This window comes from Arachis stenosperma, chromosome 8 (assembly GCF_014773155.1).
Source record: "Arachis stenosperma cultivar V10309 chromosome 8, arast.V10309.gnm1.PFL2, whole genome shotgun sequence".
In the NCBI taxonomy this organism is placed as follows: domain Eukaryota; kingdom Viridiplantae; phylum Streptophyta; class Magnoliopsida; order Fabales; family Fabaceae; genus Arachis; species Arachis stenosperma.
In genome coordinates this window covers 6578527-6594381 of record NC_080384.1, presented here as the reverse complement: position 1 = coordinate 6594381, position 15855 = coordinate 6578527, and the positions used below count along the sequence as shown (strand labels likewise).

The 15855-nt window shown below is 36.8% G+C and overlaps 1 protein-coding gene across 2 annotated transcripts; it reads left to right on the top strand.

The window, feature by feature from the left end:
* Positions 1–2330: 2330 nt before the first annotated feature.
* On the top strand, positions 2331–12363 carry LOC130944778 (PHD finger protein EHD3). Of its 2 annotated transcripts, XM_057873304.1 has the most exons (8): positions 2331–2615; positions 2958–3368; positions 4543–4561; positions 4646–4719; positions 4816–5148; positions 8316–8405; positions 8513–8557; positions 11138–12363. In XM_057873304.1, exons 2-8 carry the CDS (start codon positions 3069–3071, stop codon positions 12023–12025), a joined length of 1749 nt encoding a protein of 582 aa, XP_057729287.1. In that variant the 5' UTR covers positions 2331–2615; positions 2958–3068; the 3' UTR covers positions 12026–12363. The 2 variants fall into 2 exon arrangements, with proteins under 2 accessions (XP_057729287.1, XP_057729286.1); XM_057873303.1 differs by having other exon boundaries at positions 2333–2615; positions 4543–4719.
* The last annotated feature ends 3492 nt before the right edge of the window (positions 12364–15855 follow it).

The following is a 15855-nucleotide window of genomic DNA, read 5'->3' as shown; positions in this document are numbered from 1 at the left end:
AGAGCACAAACAGAAGCTAACTGTGGCAGAGATGAAGATGTCGAGATGGATGCGTGATCATACGCAATTGGATAGAATAAGGAATGAAGATATAAGAGAGAGAGAGAGAGAGAGAGAGAGAGAGAGAGAGAGAGAGAGAGAGAGAGAGAGAGTTAGAGTACCATCAATTGTGGAAAAATATTATAGAATCACGTCTCAGGTTGTTCGGACATGTGAGAAGAAGACCGAAAGAATACCCAGTCATGAGGGTGGATGAGATGGAAGATGGACCAGGGGTGAAAGGCAGAGAAAAACCTAAGAAGGTCATTCATGAGGTGGTCAAACGAAATCTATATTTAAACGGTCTCTCTATAGACATGATATATGATAATACTCAATAGTGTCGTTTGATTCATGTAGCCGATCCCACCTAGTAGAACAAGATTTTGTTATTGTTGTTTTTGTTATTGTTTATGTTGTATTTTTAAATATTTAAAAATAGAATAATACAATATATTCTCAACGTATTGTTAAAGATAAATTAAAAGAAATTTTACTACAGCAATTTGCTCTCTACAGATAGGGCTACACACGGATGGGATATACGCTAAAATTCTATCAAATCTGCACTGCTCCCATTGGATCGGATCGGATATGGTATCCGCATTTTTTTTAGGTCGGATCGGATATCAGATATATCCACATAATTCAGAAATTTGTTTTAAGGCCTTGTTTGGCTGTTTTTGCAAAAAAATGTCCAGAAAATCATTTTTTCACTTGTTTAGGCCTATTAACTCTTAAAATATTATCAATAAAAGTTCTCTTGAATAATAAAAAAATAATAATAGCACAAGATCTAAGTTTGATTGTTCTAAGTTGGAGTACAATATAAAAAATTAAAAACAAGATAACATAAAATTTATGATAACACTTGGTAAAACAACACACTAAATTAGCAATTCAACATACCAAAATATACTAAAACAGCAACTCAGCAATTAAGCATACTAAATCATACTCAGCATACTAAAACACAGTAAAAGAGCAACTTAGCAAGTTCCAATTGACATATCTCTTTCATTTGACACTGTATCAGCAACCATTTATTCCTATTAAGAAATAGTAAGTGAGAAAAATTAGTAAAACTTGTTAAAAATAGCAGGTCACTCAGCAAATACTACAATCTACAGGTGAGTTTGGTGAAACTATCACTAGCAATGATACATTAGAAAATAGCTTATCTGGTAGAAATTGACTACAATGTCAAGTAGTTGATTTCTCATTCTTGTAAAATAATCTTTCAAAACTAGTATATGTTATCATGTTAGGTAAAGAAAAATACTTGACAACTGGAAACGAAATCAAATAGACCAATAATTTAAAGCATGTTTTGATTTGCCAAAAGATGATATAATGCCATTGTATTTTTTTCAAAAAGAAAAGAAAATCTTTGACAGTAATTTAAAACTGTAAGAAAATGGCAGGACGATTCTCCTTTGTCAAAGAAAGATATAAAATTGAAGAATGTACAGAGAATGTTTTCGAAATATCTTAGAATTTGTTCTGTCTATACTATAATATTTAATTTAAAAATTAAAATTAAATTACCTATAATACTTGATAAGTTGAAGAGCGAAGACGATAGAGACGAAGGAGGCCTGGTCTGACAAATTGATGAAGCCGCTTGGGGAGACAACCATTGCCGATGGAAGAGAAGACCAAGCTGCTAGAGGAGACGACCTCACTACTGGAGGGGGTGATCGCACCACTGGAGGAGACCACCAACCGTGAGCGCTGCACTAGTGAAAAACGCAATCTATGGAGAACGCGGCCTATGGAGAACGTGTATGGAGAATGCGACCGCCGTCCACCGCGTCAATGGAGGAGGCGACGATCGTGCAGCTGGAGCCTGGAAGAAACGACGAACTTAGAAGACGGTGATGGATAATTAACGCCGGTGATGGAATGAGGTAGAGCCAGTCAGAATGGAGAGGGAGAACCAGAGTCTGAAAGTCAGAGTAAAAGTCTGAGAGGAGAGCCCAGAGAGTAAGAGAGGAGCGCCGTAACATTCGGGATTTAGGGTTAGGTCACATTACATTAGAATTTATTTAAAAACTAGGATATTTATATGATGTGCAGATATACGGATTGGGTCCGCGCGTATCACTGCCAAATTCACTATCCAATCCTATTATGGTGCGAATAAAATAATATTGGTAAAATTTAAATTGGATGTCGCGGATATGCGAATATTTTCTAATCCATGTAGAGCCCTATCTACAAATTGCCCCACTCAAATTTTGAAAAAGACTATACAATGCAATAACGGATTTATACATCGAAACCTAATCTCTGCCGTATCTAAAGAAAATCAGTCGTTCGGTTGATAGTAGATACATTCGTAAGAAAATATATTGGAAAAATCCATGACCGGTGAAAGACAGAAAGACGGTTCAGTTTGAAATTGCGGTTTTTTTTTTTCAAAAAAAAAAAAAGGAGTAAGAAAGAGACTCTCCCAGATAAGAATTTATAGCTCCTTCTTCTGCTGCTGCAGGCTGGCCAGCAAAGTTCACCAAACGCCCCTCATCTTCAGATTTCTCGCTTTAGGCATTACTTACCGGCTACCGCTAGTTTGGGTACTCTTTTTTCTCTTGATTGCTTCACTTCTCTGTGTGCTTCTGATTCATTATCAGTAACCGATCCATTGGAAGCTTAAAGAAAGAAAAAAAAGAAGATTAGCCCAAGTGTTTAGTTTTCTTTCTGGTGCAATTTCTTTTCCAGATTTTGTGTCACCAAAGCATCTTGCTATTGATTCATTTGCGTTTAATTTCCCGGAGTGCTAAACAGCATGCGCTTTAGTTCTCAAAGTTGCATTCATTTTTTCATTATTTTGGGCTAAACGGTTTCCATTATTATTCAGTTAAGCGTCGTTTCGACTACTTGTGTGTTAATTAAGGTTTGCTCTTTTGGATTTTCAGTGTTTTGATTACCTTGTGAGAGAGGTGTGGGAGAGGAACAAATCTGTTTGTAATTTGGATCTCTTTCCTGTGAAACCCTAATTTTCTGCATAAGTGAAGGTTCCTTACTCAATGGAAACTGGGGATGGAAATAGCAATGCCGATAGCCCTGAACGTACGGCAGGGATGGAGGGGTGCTTGTATTCCGAAGCTGTAAATAATGGAGTGGTAATTGTTGATGGGAGTGGTCCTGATGAGAGCAAAGAAATTAGGCATTCGAAGAAGGAAGCTGTAAATACCAGAGTGTCAACTGCAGATGGGCGTTTTCGGACATACAAGAGGCGGAAACATGTAAAGATGAGTTGTTCAGAAAGCAAAGCTCAGGAAGAAAGCAGAGTGTGTGTGGAAGCCGCAAGTCACTTTTCAGAACAGGTATCCTGTACATCTTTTGCTGCATGTGTGCCTTTGATATTTGTCTGTTTTCATTTATCATATGGCATAGGAGATTTTATATCTAATGTATTGTTTTGTTTTCTGATATTTTGTAGAATTGTCATGCACAAGCTGCTAGAATTTTAGGGTTATGTAGGCACTAGCAACTAGGCATGCATAAGACTGGAAAATTTTCAAGAGTGCTGATATTGAGGGATTTGTTTTTATAATTTTTCCTGTAAATAGTTTAATGTTAGATTCCACTTGGAATTATTTATATTTGTTCTACTGAGGAAAAGAAGTCTTGAATGCGAAGACCAGAATAGTAGTATGTTCACATGTTATTTGTGGTTCTCTCACTGCTAGGGAAGGTAGGAATCATGGGGAATGTGAGTCATCCTGAATATGCAGATATTGTAAAAGGATAGTCAGTCAACCATTTTGTGAGGTGTATGATGCGAATATTGTAACAAGTTGTGTGTGTTTGTGTTTACGTGTGTGAGGAATTTATTATTAAAAGGGTAGTAACATAAAAGGATAGTCAGTCAACCGTTTTGCAAAATAGGCTTAGGAGAGTCATAGCTGCTGCGATGCTCTGAATTGGGTTTCTCTCCATTTTTGCAATTCCTATACTGTTATCTTCTTTCTAAGCTGATATTAAGCTGATATCAGTTGTGGGTGCTACTGGTGTTTAAAAATACACATACATCTTTTCTCTTTGCCTATTTTCTGTGGTTCCTATCAGCCCCTTAGTGTGTGAGTCTAAGATTTGTTAATCTGAGTTGCAGAAGAGACATTATTGCTGAAGGGCTAATGTTTTAGGAGAAGGAAAAAAAAATTGCTGTTGTCTGATTTTATTTGTCAATGAGCATGCTGTTTTTAAACAACGAGTCTTTCTCTTTTTCTTTTAAAGAAAAAAGCTTTCAGTAAGTGCTAGTTGATTTGTGAAGTTAATGACAAAATTGTTGTGGAGAACACACACGATAAATGAATCCAGCACATTATTTTTCTCTTAGAATTTAGATATGAATGCAATTTACAAAATAGTTAGTGGAGCGGTGGGGTGGCTTGTGTAGAATTCCTACTTCACAAAATTTAGATGATTTAAAGAGCAATACTTACAATATCTTCATCCCTTCTGCAAAGCTGTAATTTAAGATTTCCTTTTATGCAGGCTGTGAAGAAACCATATGGTATAGCTGTAGGAAATACTTCAAAAGATAATTCAAATGGACATTGGGGGAATGTTGTACTAAATCATTTATATCATTCATTAGGCAATGATAACAGTGGCACAAAGTGGTGCATAAAGGAAGCACTGATGAGTAATCCAAAATCCATTACCGACATGGTTTGTTCTATGTCTAGGACTGCATATATCATGCTTATATCACTATTAAATTACTTTTGTCTCTTCCATCTTGCAAATCAACATATTTTTCTGCAGGAAACTTCTAAAATTGACAAAGATGGCCAAGAATGCTCGTCACACTTCGACTGTTCCTCTCATAGGTTACAGTTTGAAGCTAATGGGCATGCATATGTCATGCATGGTGGATGTTCAAGTGAATCAGATGGCAATGGTCTTACTAAGAAGTGTCAGCGTGTGTTCCATAATATCTTAGCCTCTGAAAAATTCAGTTCATTATGTAAGGTGCTACTAGAAAATTTTCATGGAATGAAACCTGAAAGTGTAGTTGACTTTAGTGTCATAAATTCAAGGATGACAGAAGAAGCTTATGAACAATCACCCACACTTTTCTTGTCAGATTTTCAACAGGTAAAATTTAAGTACCTATACAACTAACAGATTTTGCATGGCTGTATGATTTTGCTTGAGAAAGTTTGAAAAATTTAGACAGCTGAATATCTGGATAGTATGGCTATTATTGTTGTTTATGTCTCTTTCAACTTCTATGCTCTGAACCTGAAGTGCTTAAATTTGTACTGATCCTGACATTTGAAATAACCTAAAGGAGATGTGTTGCGTATGGTGCACCTACATCATTCTACAGTGTAGGCAATTAAGCTAAAATATGGAAGCATACATAAGGAGAATTAGGGAATAACAGGGCAGTATTGTAATTGACCTGCTAAGCTGGCAAAGTAGTTGAGGGGAAATATATTCTGTAGGGGAGAGATAAGAGGTATTTAGGTGATGGAAAGTGTTGACTGAGGTATTCAGATCCTTGAGAATTAGGCTCAGAACTTCAGGAGTGAGATAGTCTCTTGAAATCCTATCACCTATGTTTTCCTTTTCTGTTTTCTTGGTAATTCAATAACATTCATACTACAGAGGGTTAAAATCACATGGGCTACGCTGCTACAATACAATTCTCCATTCCTCTATTACCGTTCTTTTGTTCTTTTCTATCATCATGGTACCATGTTTAACTGGAAATTCAATTTTCAATATTTATTAGTGGTTATTTCTTCAAAACATTTTGCTGCGCTTATTTCATGTTATTTTCTCTTATCTAATGCAATAGTTAAGCTGTTATTAACCATATTAATCTTGGATTTGAACAAGATAGACTTTATAAGAGTAAAGACATGGGTATCCCGTATTCCTTGATTTAGCTTTTGGTGTGGAGTTAAGGCTACAATCTTAAGAAGGTACTAGAGCCTATCTTGTTTTTTTGTCTTGCTGATGTTCATCTGTGCAAACATCATGCCTTGAATATCCAATTTTGGGTGTGAGGGAGTGTGTTAAGTTTGAAGTTATTGAAGGGTACAACCAAGATTGCTCCTATAAATACCGGGGCATCCATTACCTCTTGAGCTAGCTTTTCGAGGTCACATTAGACTCATTCTTATATAACCCAGTTTTGGGATTATTTTAAAAAGATAAAGTTGAAGCTTAGAAAAGCAAGCCTTTAGGTAAATTAGAAGCTTCTTCGATGGAATTTATTTTTATAATAATTCTGATATGACTGGTTTGTAATAAATTATCAACAGCCTCCAGTAAGCACGTGCTGAAATGACTATCATAATTTTATTTGTTGTAGCTTATTCTAGGCCACAATTATGAATTATGGTAGTAAATCTTATTAAATATGTCCAACTTCATGGTTAAAATTTTACAAAACTAGGATATTTACTGCTGTTGCATTAGCTTTACTCACATCAACAGCACATTTTCTTGCGGGTCTTTCAAAGAAGGGATTGGCTTATTTTGGTAAATACATCCGACGAACTCCAATCCTTCTACCAATTAACATCTCACAAGATTTCTCAAAAACCTTGCTGTGCACTATGAAGCCTTCTATCACTCACCGTGGAGGTGTAACAGAGGAAAGAGAATTTTCTAAGGGGCCCATTACTAAAAGAGGGAAAATAGCCCCTCTGCCTAATAGCTACAGCAGAACGGAAAAGAGAGTGAGAGTAAGGAGGGGCCTACTAATGTAACAGAATTGGCACATGAAAAGGGTAGTGGAAGGGGTCTGAGATCTAATTTTGTTAGTGATCAGTTGGGAGAGAGGAAATTTGAGGGAGTGATTAATGATGAGGGAGGACATTGAGAATTTGGAGAATGGACTCAGGCTTGCAGAGAGGCTGGGCTCTTGCATCCCTCTACTATTGTTATTTACTCTTTTCCTTTTCTCCAACAAATAATACACTAAGTGGAGAGGGTGAATTCTCACTGAATCCACCATTCCACTTCATTTCCCTCTTTTTTGGTCCCTATTTCTGACTATTTTCCCTTTTCTATCACTGGTGCATTATTTTCCTCTCTGTTTTCTCGATACTGGTTGTTACAAGTTCCTCCCTTTTTTTTTTATGAAAGGCAATTTTTCCAAGGAAAATGTGATACTCATACGGATCCAATCCATTTTTAATATCTTATGCATTTTTGATAATTAAAAAATAATGTTACTTGATGACTTAATACCAATCAAATTGAAGTAAAAGTTATATTGCACAGTAATAGAACTTGTGATGTACAGGATTTAATGTTGGGCAATCAATGAAAATAAACTAATGTTCCTTAGATGAAAATGATGTATTGAACAAGTAATTTGACCACATGTGATTAGGAATGAGTGAATTAAAATCAAATGTGTTACTTATTGTGGAATAGATGGTAAAAGATTTTTTGTAGGTGGTTTTCAGCATTTGCAAAGAAGGCTTGTAAACGACCTATTAAGGAGAGTAAATTAGATGGATGATAGTCCAACACCTATAGGTAGAGGGAGACCTAGAAGAACTTTAGGTAAAATCATTAAGAGTTTTGGATTTTAATAGATTGAAAGAGGCATTTTTCTGAAATGATACTATAGAATTGTGCTGTCATCTAATCATATACTTATCCTCAATGGAATCTTGTTACAAAGATTAGAAACATATATTGTGAATTACTTGAAAGTAACAGTCAGCACGTTTGTTATTTATATGTTACACTCAAGAAAAACATACAATTTACATAAACGGTAGAAGAATGAGGTTATTGCCTGTCTCCTCATTTTTGTAGTGGCCAATATTTCTTGTAGAATATTGCCATGTGTTATGAATGATAATATATTAGAAGTTAGAGAACTCGAGCAGCCCTAAATGTTTCACATTAATTCATCCGTGGAATTTCTGGATCTGGTCTGATTGTTGCCATGGTTGAGGATAGTCTATAGTTCTGGATTTGTACAATGCTGGATTGCTTCCTTTTTTTTTCTTGGCTAATTTTGATGTAGGTTTGCATCTGGTTTGGTGTTAATATTTTGTTAAATTATTGTCAATGTTGTTTATATCAACCATTGAGTTGAACTATGGTGTTGTCATTTCTTTTTCAAGGTGAAATCTTTCTTCTTTAGTTTATGATTTGATGGTAAATATGGCAATTTATCTACAAATGATACACTGAACTTCTCAGTGTCTTCTGTAGACCCTGAGCAGATAACTGGGGAATGTAATTTCTGGGTCTAATTATATGTTTAATCTTTGTGATATGGTTAGGTTTGGAGAAAGCTTGAAAACACTGGAAATGAGATTGTTGCTATAGCAAAGAGTCTTTCCAACTTGTCAAGAGCGTATTACTTAGAGCATGTAAATCTAAAACCTTCGCTATTGGAAAGCATCTTTAATTGCTTTTGAGTATTCTTATCTTCCTGCTTTTTTTTATCCCTTTTGCTTACCTTAATTTTTTTGTTTAGGTGGGAGTTCCTGGACACAGTTCATTTGAGGATCAAAAACAAGTGGTATGACATAGGAGTATTATAATTTTATTTTAATATTTAATAAGCTGGTAATGCATGATATCTCATCAAGTACCAAAAAGACAGAAAAGGAATTTCTTTGAAGTCTGCAATTGAGTTACTTCAGTTTATAAACAAGAGTAGGGATAGTAATGGGTACCCGTCGCCCACCCCCAATCTACATTTATGAAAAATGCCCCCTATCCCCGCTCCATTTCCATCACAGGTCTCCGTTTAATTGTCGCCAAGGGGATAGTGGATACCCCTCCATGTTACCTTCAAAATTTTTTAAACAAATTTAGTACAAAACCAACACAATCCTTCAAAAGTTCAATAAAGTTTAACATAAGGCAACACAAAACACAATTTAACCTAATCTAATACAGATGTTAAATATCCAAGAAGACAACTTACAACTTTTATATATAAGTGAGGGCATTTTAGTAAATTTTCAATTTGCGGGGATTTTGCCGGTCCCCATGGGGCTGATACCTCTACCCCTGTCTCCGTCTCTATGGTGGGTTCCTGTGGGGATTTCACGGGTCCCAGTTGCGGGTAATCCCCATGGGTACAGTTTGGACCTTCCAATGTCTACAGCTAGTGCAGCTTTTATCCTAGCTGGAAGAAAATAGTTACTGCTATTCCTCTCTAAGCCTAGGCCTAGCTTAGACTTCCTATCTTCCTCTATTGGGTACTTTTTATGGGGGTTTCTTTTTTCTGTGGCATCTGGTGAAAGTAGGTTTAATCTACACATCTGATAGAATACTTAGCTGGATTCCTGGTCCTTTAATTAAAAATAAAATATTGCATTTATCTGAATAGGTTACAATTTCCATTTTTAAAATAGCATCTGTTTGAGAGATGCATGCAAAATACCTAGTTTGGAAGGAGAGTAACTAAGGAAAAGTTAAGAAGCAAACTCTAATAGAGTATAGAGCATTGAGTTTTAGCTCAAAGCACATCTAGCCTCTTTCAGGACTAACTGATATACATTCAAATGCTCCCCAAAGCCTCCCTCAACTTTGGCATAGAGTTCCTCCACACACCAGGTTGTGGAACCCCCTTCTAATCATTGAAGAAAAAAGTAAGCAGTGGCAATCCTTTTCCCCTTGCACCTATTGTACTCTGACAAAAGCCAATGACATTCATTTGTATTGGTTATTAATCAACTGTCCTAAAGCATAATAGCTGTAACAAAAAATGATTTTATAGTGAAAAAGGATGAAATTCTGAAAGAAATTGAGACATTAAATAGGATAGGTAAGGAAGGTCTTATCTCTAGTGAAGATTGTGAGAAGGGTTCCCAGTTAAATGAGTTTGAGGATCTTTTGTTGAAATAAAGATTAAAGAATTAGTTGGGGACAAAAGGCCAAATTCGAATGGAAGTGGATGTGAATTCTAAGCTTTTTCATAAGGTGCTTATTATTGGGAGAAAGAGGAAAAGTTTAATTTAGTGGTGGTTTGTGGGGATGGTTAGCTTGTTAAACACACACACATTTAGAGGAAATGTATTCTAGATCATTCCTTTGTAGTTTAAATTGGCAGCTATCCCTCGTGAAAAGGCTGCTTCTTGGAGAGACCCATTGGAGAAAAGGACATAAAGCAAGCTATCCCTCATGACTTTATTGCTAGTTTTTTATCGTGTCTTTTGGACAGACCTTTATGGTTCCCACCTCTCTCTCATGACACAATGCTCACTCTCTCACTCGCCAGCTAGGCTAGTTACAAAACCCACCTTCATAGTTCACTCAATTATAATTAGGTCGTTAATATCTAATTGTCTAGGTATGTAACAGATGTCGTCAAAGTTTATCTTTCCAAGGTGTTGAAGAGTTCCATAACATGAGTATCATGTAGTTTTATGAGAAATGCTTCTGCAGTGAGGAAGATGATGAATCTTAGATTGTGCAGAATGTATGAATGAAAGTGAATTACCATGCTATTATTCATTAGTCTGAGTTGGTAAAACAGAATTGGTAACCAGTGATTGCCATAACCAAATTTCCTAACGTAGCTAAATTGTATTAAAGGAATTTCTTAATTTGGTTGACTCATAACTAAACCGATTGATTGACTTGTGGGTCAATCTGATCTCTATCTTCAACACACCCTGTGCACATGCCATTGTTTTTGTTAAATTAATGTTATACACTTATAGAACCAAAAAAAAAAAAAAAAATGACAAAGAAAAGAAAAAATTCTCTGTTTTGAGGTAGATTTTTTTGTATCTGAGGACATTATTTCTTGACTAAGAAATATAATATTCAATATTGTAGTTCACTTTTTCTTTAGGTAAGTAAGAATTTGTTGTAGGCAGCTCGGTGAGGGACTTTTTTATTTTTAAAACTTAATGTCTGAAAGTCCTGGCTGTTAGATTTGGAGATTTTGCTGGCTTTCACTACAAATGGTGCACATGATCTGTTTTACACAACAAATTCAGACCCTTATATTTATTTATTTTTTTGCTGTGGTTGCCGTTTTATTGAATCATTACAAAATGCACTCTTGATATGATTAAAGATTTTGCCTCAGATTTATTAGATTGGTCTTGAGAATTGCTTTTCATGCATTCTTGTCAAACAGTTCCATAACTATGCATTGGACAATGTTATGAGACCACAGCAGACAGAAGTTTGTGCTACAGATAAAGTCTGCAGTTGCAGGCATTGTGGAGGCAAGGCAGATGGGACAGACTCCTTGATTTGTGATTCATGTGAGGAGATGTACCATGTATCTTGTATCGTGCCGGCTTTGAAGGAATTACCTGAAAAAAGCTGGTTCTGTGCCAATTGTACTGCTATTGAAATAAGATCTCCACATGATAATTGTGTGGTGTGTGAAAGGTTGAATGCCCCAAAGTCCTTGAACAACATTGTTGGTGATGAGAGCATTCCTACAAATGATGAAACACACAATGAATTGGAGGAAAATTCAAATTGTACATATGGGATCGAGGTGTCCATAGGGAGAAGAAACTTGCCTGATTGCAAAATTTGTAGGGAGGAAGTAGATGGAGAAGATGTACGGATATGCGGTCACAATTCATGCCCTAGTAAATACTATCATGTAAGGTGTTTGTCCACTAAGCAGGTCCAGTCATATGCTCACTGTTGGTACTGCCCTTCTTGTTTATGTCGAGTTTGCCTCGTTGATCGAGATGATCACAAGATTGTTCTCTGTGATGGTTGCGACCATGGATACCACATCGATTGCATGGAGCCTAAACGGACTACCATTCCAAAAGGCAACTGGTTCTGCAGAAAATGCGATGCAGGGATCCAAGCAATACGCCGGGCTAAAAAGACATATGAGAATTTCAATTTTAGAACTGGCGAAGATGTTTCAAAGCCTAAGTATAAGCTTGGTAAGAAATGGAAACAAGGACGAGAATTGGAGAAAGATGGAGGAATGGACATGCTTTTAACAGCAGCCAACACACTTAAATTTGAAGAGAACTTAGCTAGTAGCTAGATTGGTTAATAAAAAGCATGAATTCCTTGACGGCATATGCATTAACTGGTAAAACCCGATTACTTAGCATTTTGTGCATTATTTTGATTATTGACTGATTTTGTTAGGCTGTAGAACTGCCACATTTAGCTGACTTTTGGGTACAAAATCATTTGAAACATAGGACTATAGAGGCCGAAAAGATAAACCACCAAAAAACTGTATGCAAGAGTAAGTTGGTCATAACAATTATGTAGTACATATGGGTGATATGAAACTTGATTGTCTCCTTTGCTACTTGTGAATTGTAAGATATTGAGTGGCCCAACTTATGACAATTACGACTTGTTTTGTGTTCCTTTTTAGGTCCTAAACATGCTTGTGATAAAAAGATTTTGCACACCTGTTTTGGGTTTCTCAGAAAACTGCTGTTATCAAGAAGATCCTTTCTAAATGTTTCTCCAGACACAATGGCCATTTCTGCCAATTTTTAAGAGTTAATTTCTTTGAAGGAACCGAAGGCTGTGTTATATTTATTATTTGAAGGAACAAGAAACAAAGCGCTTGACATTAACAATCAGAAAATCTCCAATTTATTAAGGGAGTGGGTGATAAAATTAACTCATACCTTTGCAAGTAAAACGAGCGGCAGCTTAGATGGGGCAACTGTAATCTTCAATATTGATTTTGTTAGATCTGCTGAGAAGCCAGCAAATGCATCCGATTATCAAATATTCGTATAGGTATACTTATCCTAATCAAAACCTAATGACCTATCATGTAACATGTGTACCTGTCCTAATAACAACCTAATGACCTATCATGTAACATGTATACATTTTTTATTTTTTTTGGATCAGTGGGGGCCAAAAGGCGCAGAGACGTACTTTATAATCAAAGGTAAAAAATATCAATGATAATGATTCATTTTGAAGTGGAGTAAAATTACCTTTAAAAGAGCGGATAGAGAGATCCAGAGAATGAAAGAAGAAGAAAAAGCTACAGGGTTTGGACTTCAGAGAGGAGAACCAAAGTAGGATGCAACTTCTAAAGGAGAACATAGTAACATTATGGAGACAATCGGAGAAGTTTTGGGGACAGCGGTCTAGATTAAAATGGCTGTGATGAAGGGACAAAAATACGACATTCTTCCATGCCACCACTATTCACAGAAGACAAAGAAACATAATAGAAAGGCTGAAGAATGTGATAAGAGAACTTTTGTCGGTTTAGAATCGATCAAAAGCAAGAATCAATTCGTTGGTAGTATAGTTTAAACCAACAATAAACTCTCTTAATCAAATGTCAATTTCAAAACACAATATAAACCGAGAGTAAATAAACATCGGATCGTTCTTTCCTAGGATGTAATTGAAGTGTTACTTCCTTGGTTGTTAAGGAAAAAAAGGGTTTCAAGCAAGAAATTAAAGATTAAAAGAACTAAGAAATCAAAGAACTAAAAAATGAGCAAAATTGTGAATTAATGCAAGCAAAGGTAAACAAGATCAAAACTAGTGAAAATGCTATAAATGCAATAAGGAGCCTTGACTTGGGAATTGAGAATCCAAGGAATCCTATCATCGCCATAACCACAACTATGATAATTGTCATGAGTTAGTCTCGCCTAGTCAACCCCAACCATCGAGGAGTAAGTCAAGCAAGCATAATTGACCTTAATCCATAAGTCCTAGCCAACTTACCAAACTAGTTGATAAAAGGCTAGCGTCAATGGAAACAAGAGCCAACTAACTCCCAAAGAATTACCACTAAATGTCGGATATTATGACTCTAGTATCCTAGGAACTCAAACCACAAGCTAAGGTATGAAAATCTACTCAAAATCTAGAGTTGGCATTTTCATAAACACCTTGTGTGCATAAAATTAACACATGGAAAATTGCAATGTAAAATGTGAAACTATAACCAACTATCGACAAAACTAAACATAAACAAGCAATCAAACATAAAGGAAGCAAGGAACATTAAATTCATTGATCAAAACTTCAAGAAACACAAAATTGCAATATAAACAAAGTAACTTGAACCAAAATGAAATGAAGGTAAAAGTGCTATAATGGAAGAGGAAATTGAGAGTACTTACAATTAGAGAAGTAAAATCCAAAAGAAAAGCTTGCTATAAAATGCTACAATGGAGATGAAAATTAAACCCTAAAAGAGCAATGCTACACTACTCCTACTCCTATGAAAGCTTCCTATACTACTACAACTACCTAATTAAAAGTGAGCTCCCTTTTGATATGTGTTGAATTCCCCTTATATAGCACTCCAAATTCAGCTCCCAGCCTTCAAAATTTGGGCCAAAAGCCCTCAGAAAATGCACAGCACGTGTTTCATTAACAAAATCACGTGCAGGGACCTGTGCGCACTTGGTTGTTTTGGCTCCTGTGTGTACGCACGGGTACTTGTGCGCACGCACGCATAGAAATTTTCTCTTGTGCGTACGCACGCTGGCTTGTGCGCACGCACACTTGGCTGAAGCGGTCTTGTGCGTACGCATGCTTGCTTGTGCGCACGCACACCTTGCTGTGTGTGCTTTTCCTTGTTTTCTTCATGTTTTCTCCCTTGTACATGCCTTCTTCCACTTTTGGCCATCCATTCTTGCCTTCAAACACCTGAAATCACTCACAAACCATATCACGGCATCGAATGATATAAAAGTGGAATTAATTTGCTCTATTAAAGAACAAAATACTATTGAATCAATTTATTGAATGCAACTATCCATATGCATGCAAGTATGTAAATACTATCTATACCTATATATCTATCTATAGTATCTATATGAAATTGGTGAAAACAAACAATCAAATTCCTAAGCAAGTATAGACAATTAGGGCAAAGCAAGGGGATAATCCAATGCAACCAAAATCTAAAGAATTGATCCAACTCATTAAAGCGAAGCAACTTGCAAGAATGCATGATAAGAAGCATGGAAACATAGAGTTGAGTAATTGAACCCTCAATAGGTGTGTATACACTCTGATCACTCGGTGTTTAGGATTTCTGTTCATATCCTGGGTCGAGCAGTCTGATCCATGATGTTCTACTGATAAGACGACCGACCTCTCCAGGTCAGGACAATTCGACCTCTCCTCAAAGAGTTCAGCCAAATCACCAGGAAAAGCCCAAAAAGGGCCCAAATGGAGGAACACGACCCAAATCCAAAGGCAGCCCAAGCCTATAGAGATAAGGGCGGTTTTCTTGAAGACAAGATGACCTCAATCAAAGATAAGATAAGATAAGATAAAGATAACTAACTTATCTTATCTAAGAAGGTCGCTCTACACCATTATCAATACACTGGAGCACCCAGGTATAACTCATACTCTGATTCTACCAAAAACCTGCTTAATACCCTTGCTAACTTAAGCATCGGAGTTCCTTGCAGGTACCACCACCCTTCGGTGACGAAGGATCAGCAGCATTGCCAGTCCAACAAGTCGGACACGACAGCTCCGGCCACCACGCACCAGCCGGACACGTCATCTCCGATCAGTACAGAAGATCTCATCCGAGATCGACTTACAGTTTCAGGTAACCCTCGGAACATTGGCGCCGTTGCCGGGAACCTGAAAGTCATCCCACCACCATGGCGGACGACCATGACAACGACCACGATTCGGGTCTAGAAGATAGAACGCCGCACAAAAACGCGGACACTACACCAAAAGATATCCCGCAACCTAACGGAGACAAGAATTCACCAAACCCGGGAGCCCTTGAGACGCTTCAAGATCGTTTAAAACAACTGGAGGAAGAAGCCCAACATCAGCGAGAAGCTGGGAAGGACCTACAAAGGGAGATAAGGCGACGCCCGAAATTGGAGGACA

Coding starts and splice junctions, on each gene's coding strand:
- LOC130944778 (XM_057873303.1), top strand. CDS start 3,069: ATGGAAACTGGGGATGGAAATAGCAATGCCGATAGCCCTGAACGTACG. Junction 4,720..4,815: donor CAAAATCCATTACCGACATG/GTTTGTTCTATG, acceptor ATTTTTCTGCAG/GAAACTTCTAAAATTGACAA. Junction 5,149..8,315: donor TCTTGTCAGATTTTCAACAG/GTAAAATTTAAG, acceptor TGATATGGTTAG/GTTTGGAGAAAGCTTGAAAA.